This window comes from Mustela nigripes, chromosome 13, assembly GCF_022355385.1.
Source record: "Mustela nigripes isolate SB6536 chromosome 13, MUSNIG.SB6536, whole genome shotgun sequence".
Classification (NCBI taxonomy): Eukaryota; Metazoa; Chordata; class Mammalia; order Carnivora; family Mustelidae; genus Mustela; species Mustela nigripes.
Window position 1 is genome coordinate 59,171,825 of NC_081569.1, and position 13,647 is coordinate 59,185,471.

General features: G+C 37.2%; 1 protein-coding gene across 1 annotated transcript in view; it reads left to right on the forward strand.

The window, feature by feature from the left end:
* Nucleotides 1-13,647, forward strand: part of BUB1B (BUB1 mitotic checkpoint serine/threonine kinase B) — a 48,403-nt gene that overhangs the window by 22,896 nt on the left and 11,860 nt on the right. The window contains exons 9-14 of the mRNA XM_059372503.1: nucleotides 5,830-6,059; nucleotides 8,069-8,181; nucleotides 8,885-9,000; nucleotides 9,931-9,977; nucleotides 11,950-12,010; nucleotides 12,131-12,236. Coding sequence (XP_059228486.1) covers nucleotides 5,830-6,059; nucleotides 8,069-8,181; nucleotides 8,885-9,000; nucleotides 9,931-9,977; nucleotides 11,950-12,010; nucleotides 12,131-12,236 — 673 coding nt within the window. The remainder of the gene's footprint in view (nucleotides 1-5,829; nucleotides 6,060-8,068; nucleotides 8,182-8,884; nucleotides 9,001-9,930; nucleotides 9,978-11,949; nucleotides 12,011-12,130; nucleotides 12,237-13,647) is intronic.

Consider the following 13,647-nt stretch of genomic DNA (forward strand, 5'->3'; position numbering starts at 1 on the left):
CTCAGGGTCATGGGATCATCTGAGTACAGAGTCTGCTTGAGACTCTCCCACTGTGCTCACTCGCTCTCTCAAGCAGATGAATAAATCTTTTAAAAAAAGAACAAAAGAAAAAAAATCCCATGAGCCTTTAAAAAAGATTACCTGAAGAAATTGCTAGCACACATTTGTGGATATTTAATTTTTCTAATGTTTCAGATCACCTGTAAGTACAATTATGGCAAAATAAATATAGTATAGAAAATGTTGAACTTTATTTTTATTTGAACTCTTCTTCATGGCTGTCTTATTTGACCTATCTGCAACACTTTTCTTTAGTTTGTGTTTTCTTAATGATGTGTTCCAGGGTCTCTTCATAGATTAAAATAATCAGCGAAAATCTTTAATAGGAGTTGCAAATATTTCCCCCTAATTTGTTGCTGCTTTCGATCTTGTTAAGCAATAACCATTACCAATATATTTCTAATTCCTATATAGATTTAACAGTCTTCTTTATGGTGTCTGTGTCTCCATCATTCTTTGCTGGGATTACTACAACCTACCTAATCTTTCTACTTCTACTGTGACTCATCCCATTCATTCTTTATGCTGTCACAGGTCTGCATTGCAAATCTGATTGATTCATTTTCCTGATCAGAATCCTCGCTAGGTCCCCATAACCTTTGTGATGAAACCAGAACTCCTTAAGATTAATTATGAGACTGTTCTTGATGTGGCCTCTGCTAACATCTCCAGTTTCCTCCCAACATATAGTCAAACCAGATTGTTTGCAAGTCCCTGAACTTGTCTAGAGCAGCTACCATTTGGACGTTTGGGTTGTTTTTAACTTTTTGGCTAATTATGAATAATGCTTCTGTGAACATTTGTGTATATGGGTTTTTTTTGTGGACATATGTTTTTGTATTCTATGAGTATATACCTCGGAAGGGAATTGCAGAGTCATATAGTAACTCCATATTTAACATTTTCAGGAACTCTCCAATTGTTTTCCAAAGAGGAAAACAATTTGTTTCCAAATTGCCATAATGAATAAGGGCTCCAGTTTCCCCACATGCTCACCAACACTTGCTATTTTTTGTTTTTTGTTTTTTTTTTTTTTTTTTTTTGTTTGTTTGTTATTGCCATCCTAGTGGGTGTGAAGTGGTATCTCATTGTGGTTTTGATTTGCTTTTTTCTAATGATTAATGATGTTGAACATCTTTTCATGGGCTTATTGGCCATTTGTATTTCTTTGAAGAAATGCCTTTTCAAATCCTTTGCCTATTTTTCAATTGGATTATTTGTCTTTTTATTTATTTTTTATTTTTATTTAATTTTATTTTATTTGTTTTGTTTTGTTTTAAAGATTTTATTTATTTATTTGGCAGACAGAGATCACAAATAGACAGAGAGGCAGGCAGAGAGAGAGCAGGGGAATCAGGCTCTCTGCTGAGCAGAGAGCCCGATGCAGGGCTCCATCCCAGGACCCTGGGATCATGACTTAAGCCGAAGGCAGAGGCTTTAACCCACTGAGCCACCCAGGAGCCCCTCTTTTTATTTTTTTAATAGATTTTATTTATTTATTTGAGAGAGAGCATGAGTGTGAGTGGGGGGTAGGGCAGAGGGAGAGTGAGAAAATCCCAAGCGGACTCCCCACTGATATCTTAGCCTAAGGCAGGGCTTGATCCCATGACCCTGAGATCACACCCTGAGCTGAAATCAGGAGTTTGTCACCCAACCCACTGAGCCACCCAGGTGCCCCTGTCTTTATTTTTGAGTTGTAAGGATTTATATATTCTGAGTACAAGTCTTATCAGATATATCATTTACAAATATTGTTTCCCATTCTATCAGGTGTCTTTTCACTTTCTTTGTTTTTCTTTTCAGTTTCAAAAGGTGTTACCTTTTGAAGCCCAAAAGGTTTAAAAATTTTGATGAAGGAGCGCCTGGGTGTCTCAGTCATTAAGCGTCTGCCTTCGGCTCGGGTCATAATCCCAGGGTCCTGGGATCGAGCCCCACCTTGGGCTCCCTGCTCAGCAGGAAGCCTGCTTCCCCGTCCCCCACTCCCCTTGCTTGTGTTCCCTCTCTCGCTCTGTAACTCTCAAATAAATAAATAAAATCTTTTTTTTTTTTAAATATTTATTTATTCATTTGACAGACAGAGATCACAAGTAGGCAGAGAGGCAGGCAGAGAGAGAGAGGAGGAAGCAGGCTCCCTGCCGAGCAGAGAGCCCGATGCGGGGCTCGATCCCAGGATCCTGGGACCATGACCCGAGCTGAAGGCAGAGGCTTTAACCCACTGAGCCACCCAGGCGCCCCAAATAAATAAAATCTTTAAAAAAAATTATTTTTGATGAAGTGCAATTTATTCTTTTCTTTTTTTTTCTTGTATATTTGGTGTTGCCTAGCTCAAGATCATGAAGATTTACTCCTGTGTTTTCTTCTGAAAGTTCTATAGTTCTAGCTCTTACATTTAGGTCTGTAATCCATTCTTAGCTAATGTTTGTGTCTGATATAAGGAAGGAGTCCTACTTCATTCTTCTGCATGTGGATATACAGTTGTTGTTCGAAAAAACTTCTTTCCTCATTAGATGGTCTTGGTACTCTTCTTTTCATTTCTTTTTTTTTTTTCCAGAGAGGGGTTCAGGAGGGACAGAGGTAGAGAGAGAGAATCTCAAACAGGCTCCATACCCAGCACAGAGCCTGATGGAGAGCTCAATCTGACAACCCAGCATGACCCAAGCTGAAGTCGAGTCAGATGCTTAACTCTCTGAGACACCCAGATGCTTAACTGTCACAAATGGTCTTCGTACTCCTGTTGAAAATCAACTGACCATAATATATTCTTGAGACTTTTCTATCGCATTGATCTACTTGTGTATCCTTATGCCATATCCTTGATTAATGTAGATTTGTTGTAACTTTTGAAATCTAGAAATTTGAGTCTCCCAACTCTCCCAACTTAGTTCTTCCATTTAGACTGTTTTGACCATTCTGGCCCTTTGCAATTCCATCTGAATTTTAGGATCATTTTGGTAATTTGTGCAAAATAACCAGCTGGGATTATGTTACAGATTGTGCTCTAAATTTGGTGTTCAATTTAATAAATATTGCCATCTTAATAATACTAAATCTTTTGATACATGGACATGGAGTATCTTTAATTTATATCTTCTTTAATTTCTTCCAACAGTTTATCATAGTTTTTAGAATATAAGTTGTGCACTTTTTTAAAAAAACAAGTAGATGTTGTTTTTTTGAGTTATTTTAAGTTTATAGAAAAAGTGTACAGAAAGTACAGAGTGTTCCCATATACTTCCTCCTCCCCCACCCTTTACACAGTTCTCCCTATTAACATCTTGCCACCAGTGGTTCTTTTGTTGTAATTGATGCACCAGTACTGATACATTATTAACCAATGTTCATAGTTTACATTCGGGTTCATTCCAATGTGTTTTACAGTTCTATGGGTTTTTCAGGTGTCCATCATTACTTTGTCACATAAATAGTTTCGGTGCCTTAAAACTTAATTCCACCTGTTCATTATCCTTTCCTCAAGTCCCTGGCAACCACTGATCCTTTTATGTCTTTTTATTTCTACATTTTCCAGAAGTCCTAGAGTTGGAAATAAACAGTGTGTAAGCTTTTCAGACTGGCTTTTCTCAGTAATATGCACTTAAGCTTTTTTCATATCTTTTTTGTGGCTTAATAGCTCATTTATTTTTAGACTGAATGATATTCCATTGTGTGGATGATCATCCATTTATAGGAGGACATCTTAATTGCTTCCAATTTTAGCAATTATGAACAAAGTTGCTCTAAACCCTTGTGTGCAGGGTTTTATGTGGACATAAGTTTTCAACTCATATAGCTGGATTATATCAGAAGATTCAGTTTTGTGAGAAAGTGCCAAACTCTCCTCCAAAGTGGCTATACCATTTTTCATTCATTCATACCTCCACATCCTTGTCAACACTTGGTGTTGTCAATATTTTAGATCTTAAAGATGTATGGTGGTATCTCATTATTTTAATTTGTAATTTCTTGATAACATGTGATATTAAATATCTTTTATATGCTCATTTGCCTTCTGTATATCTTCTTTGGTGTTTGTCTATTCACACTTTTAAAAATTTATTCTGAAGTACTTCACTCTTTTTGGTGCTGCTGCCAATAGAAATGTTTTCTCAATTTCTTTTCCATTCATTACAAGTGTATAAAGCACAATTGCTTTTCATATATTGGTTTTATATCCTTCTTTTTTGGTGAACTCATTATTTGCCCTTGTCATTTTTATAGATTTTTAGGATTTTCTGTATATAAGATCATGTCATCTACAAGTAGAGATCATTTTACTTCTTTTCCCACCTGGATGTTGTGTTTCTTTTTTTAGTTATGCTTTATTTCTTTTTTTTTCCTGATTGTCCTGGCTAGAAATTCAAGTACAGTTTTGAGTAGAAGTGGCAAGGGTGGCACAGTGGGTTAAAGCCTCTGCCTTCGGCTTGGGTCATGATCCCAGGAGTCCTGAGATGAAGCCTCAGTCCCACATCGGGCTCCCCTCAGCAGGGAGCCCGCTTCCTTCTCTCTCTCTGCCTGCCTCTCTGCCTTCTTGTGATCCTGTCTGTCAAATAAATAAAATCTTAAAAAAAAAAAAAAAGGACATTCTTATCTTGTTCCTGATCTTAGAAGAAAAGCATTCAGTCTTTCATCATTAAATATGATGTTTGTGTGTGTTTTTTGTAGATGTCCTTTATTAGGTTGAACAAGTTGAGGAAGGCTTTTAGGTATGTAGATGTTTGGTCCCTACCATTAAAAGTTCTGATTTAGTAGATCTGGGGTAGGGACCAGATGTCTGGGCTTTTTGTTTGTTTGTTTGTGTAGATTGTATTTGTTTATTTAGAGGGGGTGTGAGCAGAGGCAGAGGGAGAGAGAGAGAATCTGAAGCCAACTCTGCACTGAGTGTGGAGCCCGATGTGGAGCTCCGTTTCAGGACCTGAGATCATGACATGAGCTGAAATCAAGAGTCAGATGCTTAACTGACTTAACCAGGTGACCTGGGACCAGATATCTTTAGCTGTGAAAAGGCACATAAGAAAATAAAAGGTAGGGGCGCCTGGGTGGCTCAGTGGGTTAAGCCGCTGCCTTCGGCTCAGGTCATGATCCCAGGGTCCTGGGATCGAGCCCCGCATCAGGCTCTCTGCTCAGCCGGGAGCCTGCTTCCTTCTCTCTCTCTGCCTGCCTCTCTGCCTGCTTGTGATTTCTCTCTGTCAAATAAATAAATAAAATCTTTAAAAAAAAAAAGAAAAAAAGAAAAAAGAAAAGAAAAGGTATATAAGTAATTTTGTCCATTGCCAGGATTGAGAATATCTGCCCTATTTTGCTTGAAGTATTTTATGCTTATTCTTTTCAAACCTGTGTTATCACTTTCATTCTTCCCCTTCAGCTGAGAACCTTGAACTTCACATTCCTGAATATTGTATTCCTAACTCTAATTGTTTTTGGCAATAAACAGTAGCAAATGGGCTATATTGAGTAGGTTAATTTTTTTTCATACACTGGGTTTGATTAAGATATGATATTCAGATCTGTTTTACCTATAAGGAATATAAGCTATTTGATGACCCTAGCTTATGGCTAATTTCATTCCTCATCATAACAGAGTAATACTCAGAACATAATTGTTGATAATCCACATAAATTATTTTTTAGCCTCTTTTCTCCATCTTTTTTATTTTTTTTTGAAATCAATTATACATAGTCTTACTACTGACATTGTCCCTGTGTTCTTTCAAAACATGTAATAAATAACTCATTTGACCTGTATAGTGAATAATAATTATTTTGTTTCTTTAGGACACCATGTAAAATTGAACCTAGTATAAACCATATTCTAAGCACAAGAAAGCCTGGAAAGGAAGAAGGAGATCCCCTGCAAAGAGTCCAAAGCCATCAGCAAGAGTCTCAGGAGAAGAAGGAGAAGATGATGTATTGTAAGGAGAAGATTTATGCAGGGGTGGGGGAGTTCTCCTTTGAAGAGATCCGGGCTGAAGTTTTCCGGAAGAAATTAAAAGAGCAAAGGGAAGGTATGTGTATTTTTCTAGTTCACAGCAAAATTTCTTGGGAATTGTAATCTTTGTCCCTGCCCATTATTTTCGCAAGCATTCCCTCTAGTCCAGTGAAGCAGCTCTGATCATGGTCACCAGAAACCTACTTTTTGCCAAATCCAGTGGCCATATTTCAGTCATGATCTTTTTTCCATCTTGGCTTCACTTGACACAGTTGAGGAGATACTTGTTTATGAAATGCTTCTGTTGGCTTTTCCTTTTTGTGCATTCCCTCTCAGTTTCCTTCACTGCTATTCTTATCAAAGACATCTTCCTAAAACCCAGAACAGAGTCTTGGAATATTCCAATTATCTTTTCTTTCAACAACTATCACTAGATAATAGATTAAATACTGTTTACAAGATGGGGATTCTTGAATTTATATCTCTATCCCTGACATTTCACCTGAACTCGAAACTTCTATTTAGTTACCTGTATCTATTGGCTATTCCAACAGATGTTTTTAAAAATTGTTTTTTAATTTTTTTATGTTGTTAATCACCATACAGTACATCATTTGTTTTTGATATAGTGTTCCATGACTCATTGTTTGCATATAACACCAGTGCTCCATGCAATCCGTGCCCTCCTTAATACCCATTACCAGGCTAACCCATTCCCCTCACCCTCCAATAGACATTTTTAAACTCAGCGTAGCCAGAATAGAATTATTGATTTCTGCCAAAAACTACACCCCAACACATGCACATACCACAGGCTTCCCCATTTCAGTAAAAGGGAACAATATGTACCCAGTTGATTCAAACCAAAAAAAGCCAGAATTCATCTCTGATCCCTCTTTCTGTACCATTCCCCCATATCTAATGAATAAGCCTATCAACCACACCACCAAAAAATTTCCCAAATCTTTCATTTATACTGTTCTCATTATTAATCCAAACCTCCATCATTTTTTAAAAATATTTTATTTATTTATTTGATAGAGATTACAAGTAGTCAGAGAGGCAGGCAGAGAGAGAGAGAGGAGGAAGGAGGCTCACCGCCGAGCAGAGCCCAATGCGGGGCTTGATCCCAGGACCCTGAGATCATGACCTGAGCCGAAGGCAGAGGCTTTAACCCACTGAGCTGGCCAGGCACTCCCTAAACCGCCATCTTTTAGTTAGACTATTGCAGCTAGACTTTCTGCCTTTAGTCTGGCCTTACTGTAGACCATTTTGCTCATAGAAGATGATTTTTATAAAAAGTCCAGGTCCTGTCATTACTTAAAATTCTTCAATGTTTTCTCATTGTCTTACCATGCAGTACAAACTCTACCCACACATGGTATTAGCCACATAATATTATATATTATATATAATATTATATATATATAATATAATATATAGCTACATAACATGGCTCCTGCCTACCTCTCCAACCTCATCTTTTACTTTTCTCTTCTTACTTTGCTACAGTCATACTGGCTTTCTCTGGAACTCACTTTTGAACATAGTGATCTTGTTCCTGCATTTGGGCCTTTGTGCCAGCTTTGGCCTAGAATCTTTCCCCAGATATTTATATGACTGGCTCCTTGTCATTCAGGTTACAACTTTATGAATGTCGTTCTCTTAAAATGATCTTCCCGACTTACCCATCTTAAGTAGCTCCTGACCTCCATTCTCCTACTCAGTCACACATTCTTTTATCACCTATTTTATTTTTAACACTGATTTCCTTATTAATTTGTGTGTCTGCATGTCTCCCCTAAACTGAATATTAGTGTCACATGGCCAAGAACTTTGTGTTATGTACCAGTGACAAGTAAATGCTCTGAATTATGCTTGGTACATCATAGATATTCTGGTTCTTATTGATTAAATAAATGAAAGAATAGAGACCTAGACCTCAAGTAGAGGACTTTGGTCCATTTATATTAATCTCAATCTGTAATATTAGCATGCATGTTAAGGCCATGAGCTCCAAAGACATTTTTTCACAGAATAAATTGCTATGAGGACTAATGCATCAGCCAACCTTACTGTTTCTAGCTGAGCTACTGACCAGTGCCGAGAAGAGAGCAGAAATGCAGAAACAGATTGAAGAGATGGAGAAGAAGCTAAAAGAAATTCAAACTTCTCAGCAAGAAAGAACGGGTGATCAGGTCATTTCTCTCTCTCTTTCTCATTTTTTTTTTTTTAAAGATTTATTTGTGTATTTTAGAGAGAAAACATGCAAGCAGAGAGAGGGACAGAGGGTGAGAGAAAGGGAAGGCAGATTCCTCACTTAGCGCCGAGCCCCGTGCAGGGCTCTCTCTTTCTCACACCCTGAGTTCATGACCTGAGGTGAAATCAAGAGTCACACGCTTAACTGTGCCACCCATATGTCCCCATTTCTCTTTTTTTTTAATGTAGAAAACTATGCTTATTGAAACAAATTTAAACAATATCAAAGCATAGAAGATAAAAATCCTTTTAACCCCCATTCAGAGTTTCTGGTAGTTTCATAGCTATTAGTAGCAACAAAGTCCAGCAGGAAAGTAATATAACAGGTGACCTCAAATGGAACTTGAGCCACTAAAAGCAATGCAATTTATTGACTATTGACTTCTTTTTATTCTAGTCATGTTACATGTCACCCAAAGAAATTTGGTATATGCTTGGCACTGCTCAGTTGAGTACAACAGAAACAGCTTATACTAGGAATGTAAATTATTAGAAAGAACTTTTATAGCAGAGATATTTTATATGGTTAGTGGTTATCTACGCAAAGAGTATGGTAAACCTAATTCTGGAACTAAAGCTTGAAAATAGGTAGGATTTTTTAGATAGAGGGACACATTCATTTTGTTTATTTAATGCAAATAGCATGAAGAGAAGATGCCTACAAAGGAGACAGCTGAACTGCAAATTGCTTCAGGGTCTCAGGAAGTACCAGGAATGGCTCTATCCAGTTCTGTTTGTCCAATAAACTCTTGTGCCAGGTAAGACCACATTTGGTGAAAGGGATGATGCTTATAGGAGGGCACTTAGAACCAACCTTTTACTCTAATGACTTGGTCTTTTATAATATCAAGACATAATATCTGCAAATCTCTGTCACAGCATAAGTTCTAGTAATGATGAGGGAAGAAAGGGTACTGACTTTTTTTTTTTGGTTAAAAAAAAATACATGTTTGGGGTGCCTGGGTGGCTCAGTGGGTTAAAGCCTCTGCCTTCAGCTCAGGTCATAATCCCAGGGTGCTGGGATCGAGCCCCGCATTGGGCTTTCTGCTCAGTGGAGAGCCTGCTTCCCCCTCTCTCTCTGCCTTCCTTTCTGCCTACTTGTGACGCGGGGCTCAATCCCAGGACCCCGAGATCACAACCTGAGCCAAAAGCGAGGCCCAACTCACTGAGCCACCCAGGCACCCCTCAAATTAAAAACACATTTTTTAAAGTGGGCTCCATGGATCCCAGCATGTGGCTTGACTTGAACTCATGACTCTGAGATTAAGATCATCGCTGAGATTAAGAGTTGGACACTTAACTGACTGAGCCACCCAGGCACCTCTCAAATATATTTTAAAACCACCCATTTCTACCACCAAGAGATTATTGCTATTAACATAAGTATATTCCTATGTGTTCTGTTTTTTGTTTTATTTGATAAAAATGAGAGCTTACCATTTTGTTATCTGCTTATACTGTTAATATTACAACATCTATTATCAAATATACTTCTATAAAGCAATTTTAATGACCGAAGGAAGGTTTTATCTTCTTAAAGAATTTAGATTGACAGTATTAGAATTTTTTTTTTTTTATCTTAGAGAGAAGAAGATTGTATTAAATAAAAAAGCCTCTTGGACTTATAAGAATTAAGTAATTCTTTTTGTGGGTACTTAGGACATGTCTTAAAACAAATTTCTTTACAGAGAGACTTCACCTGAAGAAAACATTTGGCAAGAACCTCATTCTAAAGGTGAGTTGCATTTGAAAATGTCATGAAAAACTTACCAATAACAAACACATTATGTAATATGTGGTAAATATTTTTCTTAATTATGGTAAAGGGAGTTGTAAGAAGGCAGAGGGGAACTAAGGTAGTATCATATCTTTGAGTTATGGAATTCAGTTATAAGCATGTAATTTGAGATAGGGAAGACATTTAAGAGTATTTTTGTTTTTATAAGATTCCTTGGTGCTTTGAAATGTTTAGTTTAAATGTAAATTTAAATTTATATTAACTACTGAATATCATCTTCCACCTTATCAGTGTATACTCAGCTAAACCTATCAGTAGTATTTAGCAGCCAAGAAAGTGGTTTTTCAGAAGAAAGAAAAAGAAATATCTAAAACTGAAGCAATTTAGGGGTACCTGGGTGGACAAGCGCCTAAGTGTTGCCTTTGGCTCAGGTTATGATCCCAGGCTTCTGGGATCAAAGACTGCATCGGGCTCCCTGCTCATCGGGGATCCTCCTTTTCCCTCTGCCTCTCCTCCTGCTTGTGCCCTCTCTCTCTCAAATAAATAAATAAAAATTATTTTTTAAAAAATTATATTCAAATTTATTATCTTTTTAAAAAGATTTTATTTATTTATTTGACAGAGAGAGAAAAAGAGTGAGTAAGCACAAGCAGGGGGAGCGGCAGGCAGAGGGAGAGGGAGAAGCTGACTGTGCATGGAGCAGGGCGCCTGGTGCAGGACTCAGTCCCAGGAATCTAAGATCATGAACTGAGCTAAAGGCAGACACTTAGCCGACTGAACCACCCAGGCGCCCCAAATTTATTCTCTTTTCATTTGAAAATACATTAAACGTGGTAAAACATAACTATCTACCTGTTAGTAGTTTAAAAAATATATAGGATATGATTAAAACCCCAACTCTAACCACCAATTTATAGGAAATACAAAGCCTGGAGGAACATGTTAAGCAACACAGGAAGATGTAATTGGCAAAAAAAAAATCCAGGCTTATTGGGCAAACAACCCAGTTTCTTCAACAGAAAATTACTAAAACAACAACAAACCCTAAAGAATCAAAGTGATTTAGGAGACGTTTCAACCAGTCACAATATATGAATCTGCATTCTCAATTCAGACTTTCTAAATAATTTTGGTAAAAAGCGAATCTTCTGATTGGATATATGATACTCAGAAATTACTAATCTTATAGGTATGATTATGTTTTGAGATTATGCTTTTTTGAACGAGCCTCTCTTTTAGAAATACATACTGAAATATTAACAAATGATATGATGTCTTAGATTTGCTTTAAAATAATTCAGAACTGAGTTGGGTTTGGAAAGTAGTAGCAGTGGTGGGGAATAAAGATGAGACACAGTCATTCATGTTTAGGTAACTGTTATTAAATGATCTCTACTTTTATATGTTTTAAATTACTCATTTCATTCATTTATTTATTTATTTTAAAGATTTTATTTATTTATTTGACAGACAGAGATCACAGGTAGGCAGAGAGGCAGGCAGAGAGAGAGAAGGGGAAGCAGACTCACCTCTGAGCAGGGAGCCCGACTCAGGGCTGTCCTGATCTCAGGACTCTGGGACCATGACCCGAGCTGAAGGCAGAGGCCTTAACCCACTGAGCCACCCAGGTGCTCCTGATATTATTCACTTTTTTTTTTCTTTTTTTTTATTTACTTGACAGACAGAGATCACGAGTAGGCAGAGAGGCTGGCAGAGAGAGAGGAGGAAGTAGGCTCCCTGCGGAGCAGAGAGCCCAATGCGGGGCTCAATCCCAGGACCCTGGGATCATGACCCGAGCCAAAGGCAGAGGCTATAACCCACTGAGCCATCCAGGTGCCCCCAAAATTATTCATTTTAAAGAACAGATTACCTTTCTGCTTCCAAATAGCACAAAATATTAATTGACCTAGATGTCTTGAAGAATAGGCATTTACTCTTAAGAGCATAAATCTGTTCTCTTTTTCTATAGGTCCCAGTTTACCTTTCTCCATTTTTGATGAGTTTCTTCTTTCAGAAAAAGAAAACACCAGGTTTGAAGTTTTTTGTTTTGTTTTGATACTTTAAAGTCTTCTATTATTATAAATAAGGATGCATTAAGGGCTACTGTTATCTATATGAACAGAAAAATAAATTAATTGTTTTTTTTGCAGTCATCCTGCAGCTCCCCCACGGATATTAGCCCAACGAAGACCCCTTGCAGTTCTCAAAACTTCAGAAAGCATCAACTCAAATGAGGATGTGTCTCCAGATATTTGTGTAAGGAACAGTATTCCTAAGTTAATATAAGCAGACTTGTGAATTGTTTCATGCAGTTCTTACAAATTTAGGGTTAAAATTAAAATAATAGGCTTCAAATTTAAGCACATGAAAAGATGCTTAACGTCTTTAGTCATTAGAGAATGTAGACCAAAACCACAGTGAGATAGTACTTCACATGTACTGTGATGACTATAATCAAAGACAGAAAATAACAAGTGTTGGTGAGGATGTGGAGAAATTAGAACCCTCATACAGTGCTGGTAGGATTATAAAATGGTGCAGCCACTTTGGAAAACAGGTTGGTAGTTCCTCAAAATGTTAAACATAGAGTTACCATATGTATGACCTAGCAGTTCTCTCCTAGGTATATTTCCAAGACAATTAAAAACATGTTTACATTTTAAAAAATTGTACGTGAATGTTCATGGCAAGATTATTTATAATAGCCAAAAGATACTAGCATTTATCCTATAATTTCACTTGTTATAAACCCCCTTATTTATTTATATTAATACTATTACTGTTTTTTAAGAGGATCCACATCCAGCATGGACCTTGAACTCACGAGCCCAAGACATAGAGTCACCTGCTCTACCAACTGAGCCAGCCAGATAGCCCTGAAACCCTTTCTTAAGTATATGCGTGTAACCTACCAGGTGTTAAAATAACTGTTCCCTCTGGGGAATAGTAGTTGAAGTGGAGATGAGGGTCAAGTGCAAGAGGGAGACTTTTTCACTATATATCCTTCTCAACTAGTTGACTTTTTAAACCATATACATATATTACTTTGAAAGACAAAAGAAGGCACTTGAGTGGCTCATTTGGTTGTGTCTGACTTGGTTTCAGCTGAGGCCATGATCTCGAGGTCCTGGAATTGAGCCCTGTGTCAGGTGCCACGTTCAGCTAGCACTTTGCTTGAGATTCTCTCTCTCCCTTTGCCCCTCCCCTCTGCTTGCACATGTACTCTCCCTTAAATAAGTAAATCAATCTTTGAAAGACAAAGGAATATTTTTTAAAATTTTCCATTTTTTAATACTTTATACTCCATCTTTTCTACAATGACTGTGAATTATCTTTAAGAAATAAAATAAAAATTCAACATTTGGCATAGAAGAAGACTTAAAAGCTAGGAGGATAGCAGATTATTAGAACATTTTCTAGGTCAAAGCCAGAAGAAAAATAGAATTACTCCTCTAGTTCTTAGGTGAAATTGGTTGGGAAAAAAATTATCCAGTATTTTTCCTTTGTATGGCGATTCCTCACAGTATACTTTTTGATAATACTTAGTTTGCTATTTTCATGATGTAAAACTTTTTCCCTCAAACGTTATGATGTGCTTTTTAAAATTATCTTTTCTAGAAATTCTTATACTCTACTTCTATACCTTACATCAAAAATCACTTATCTA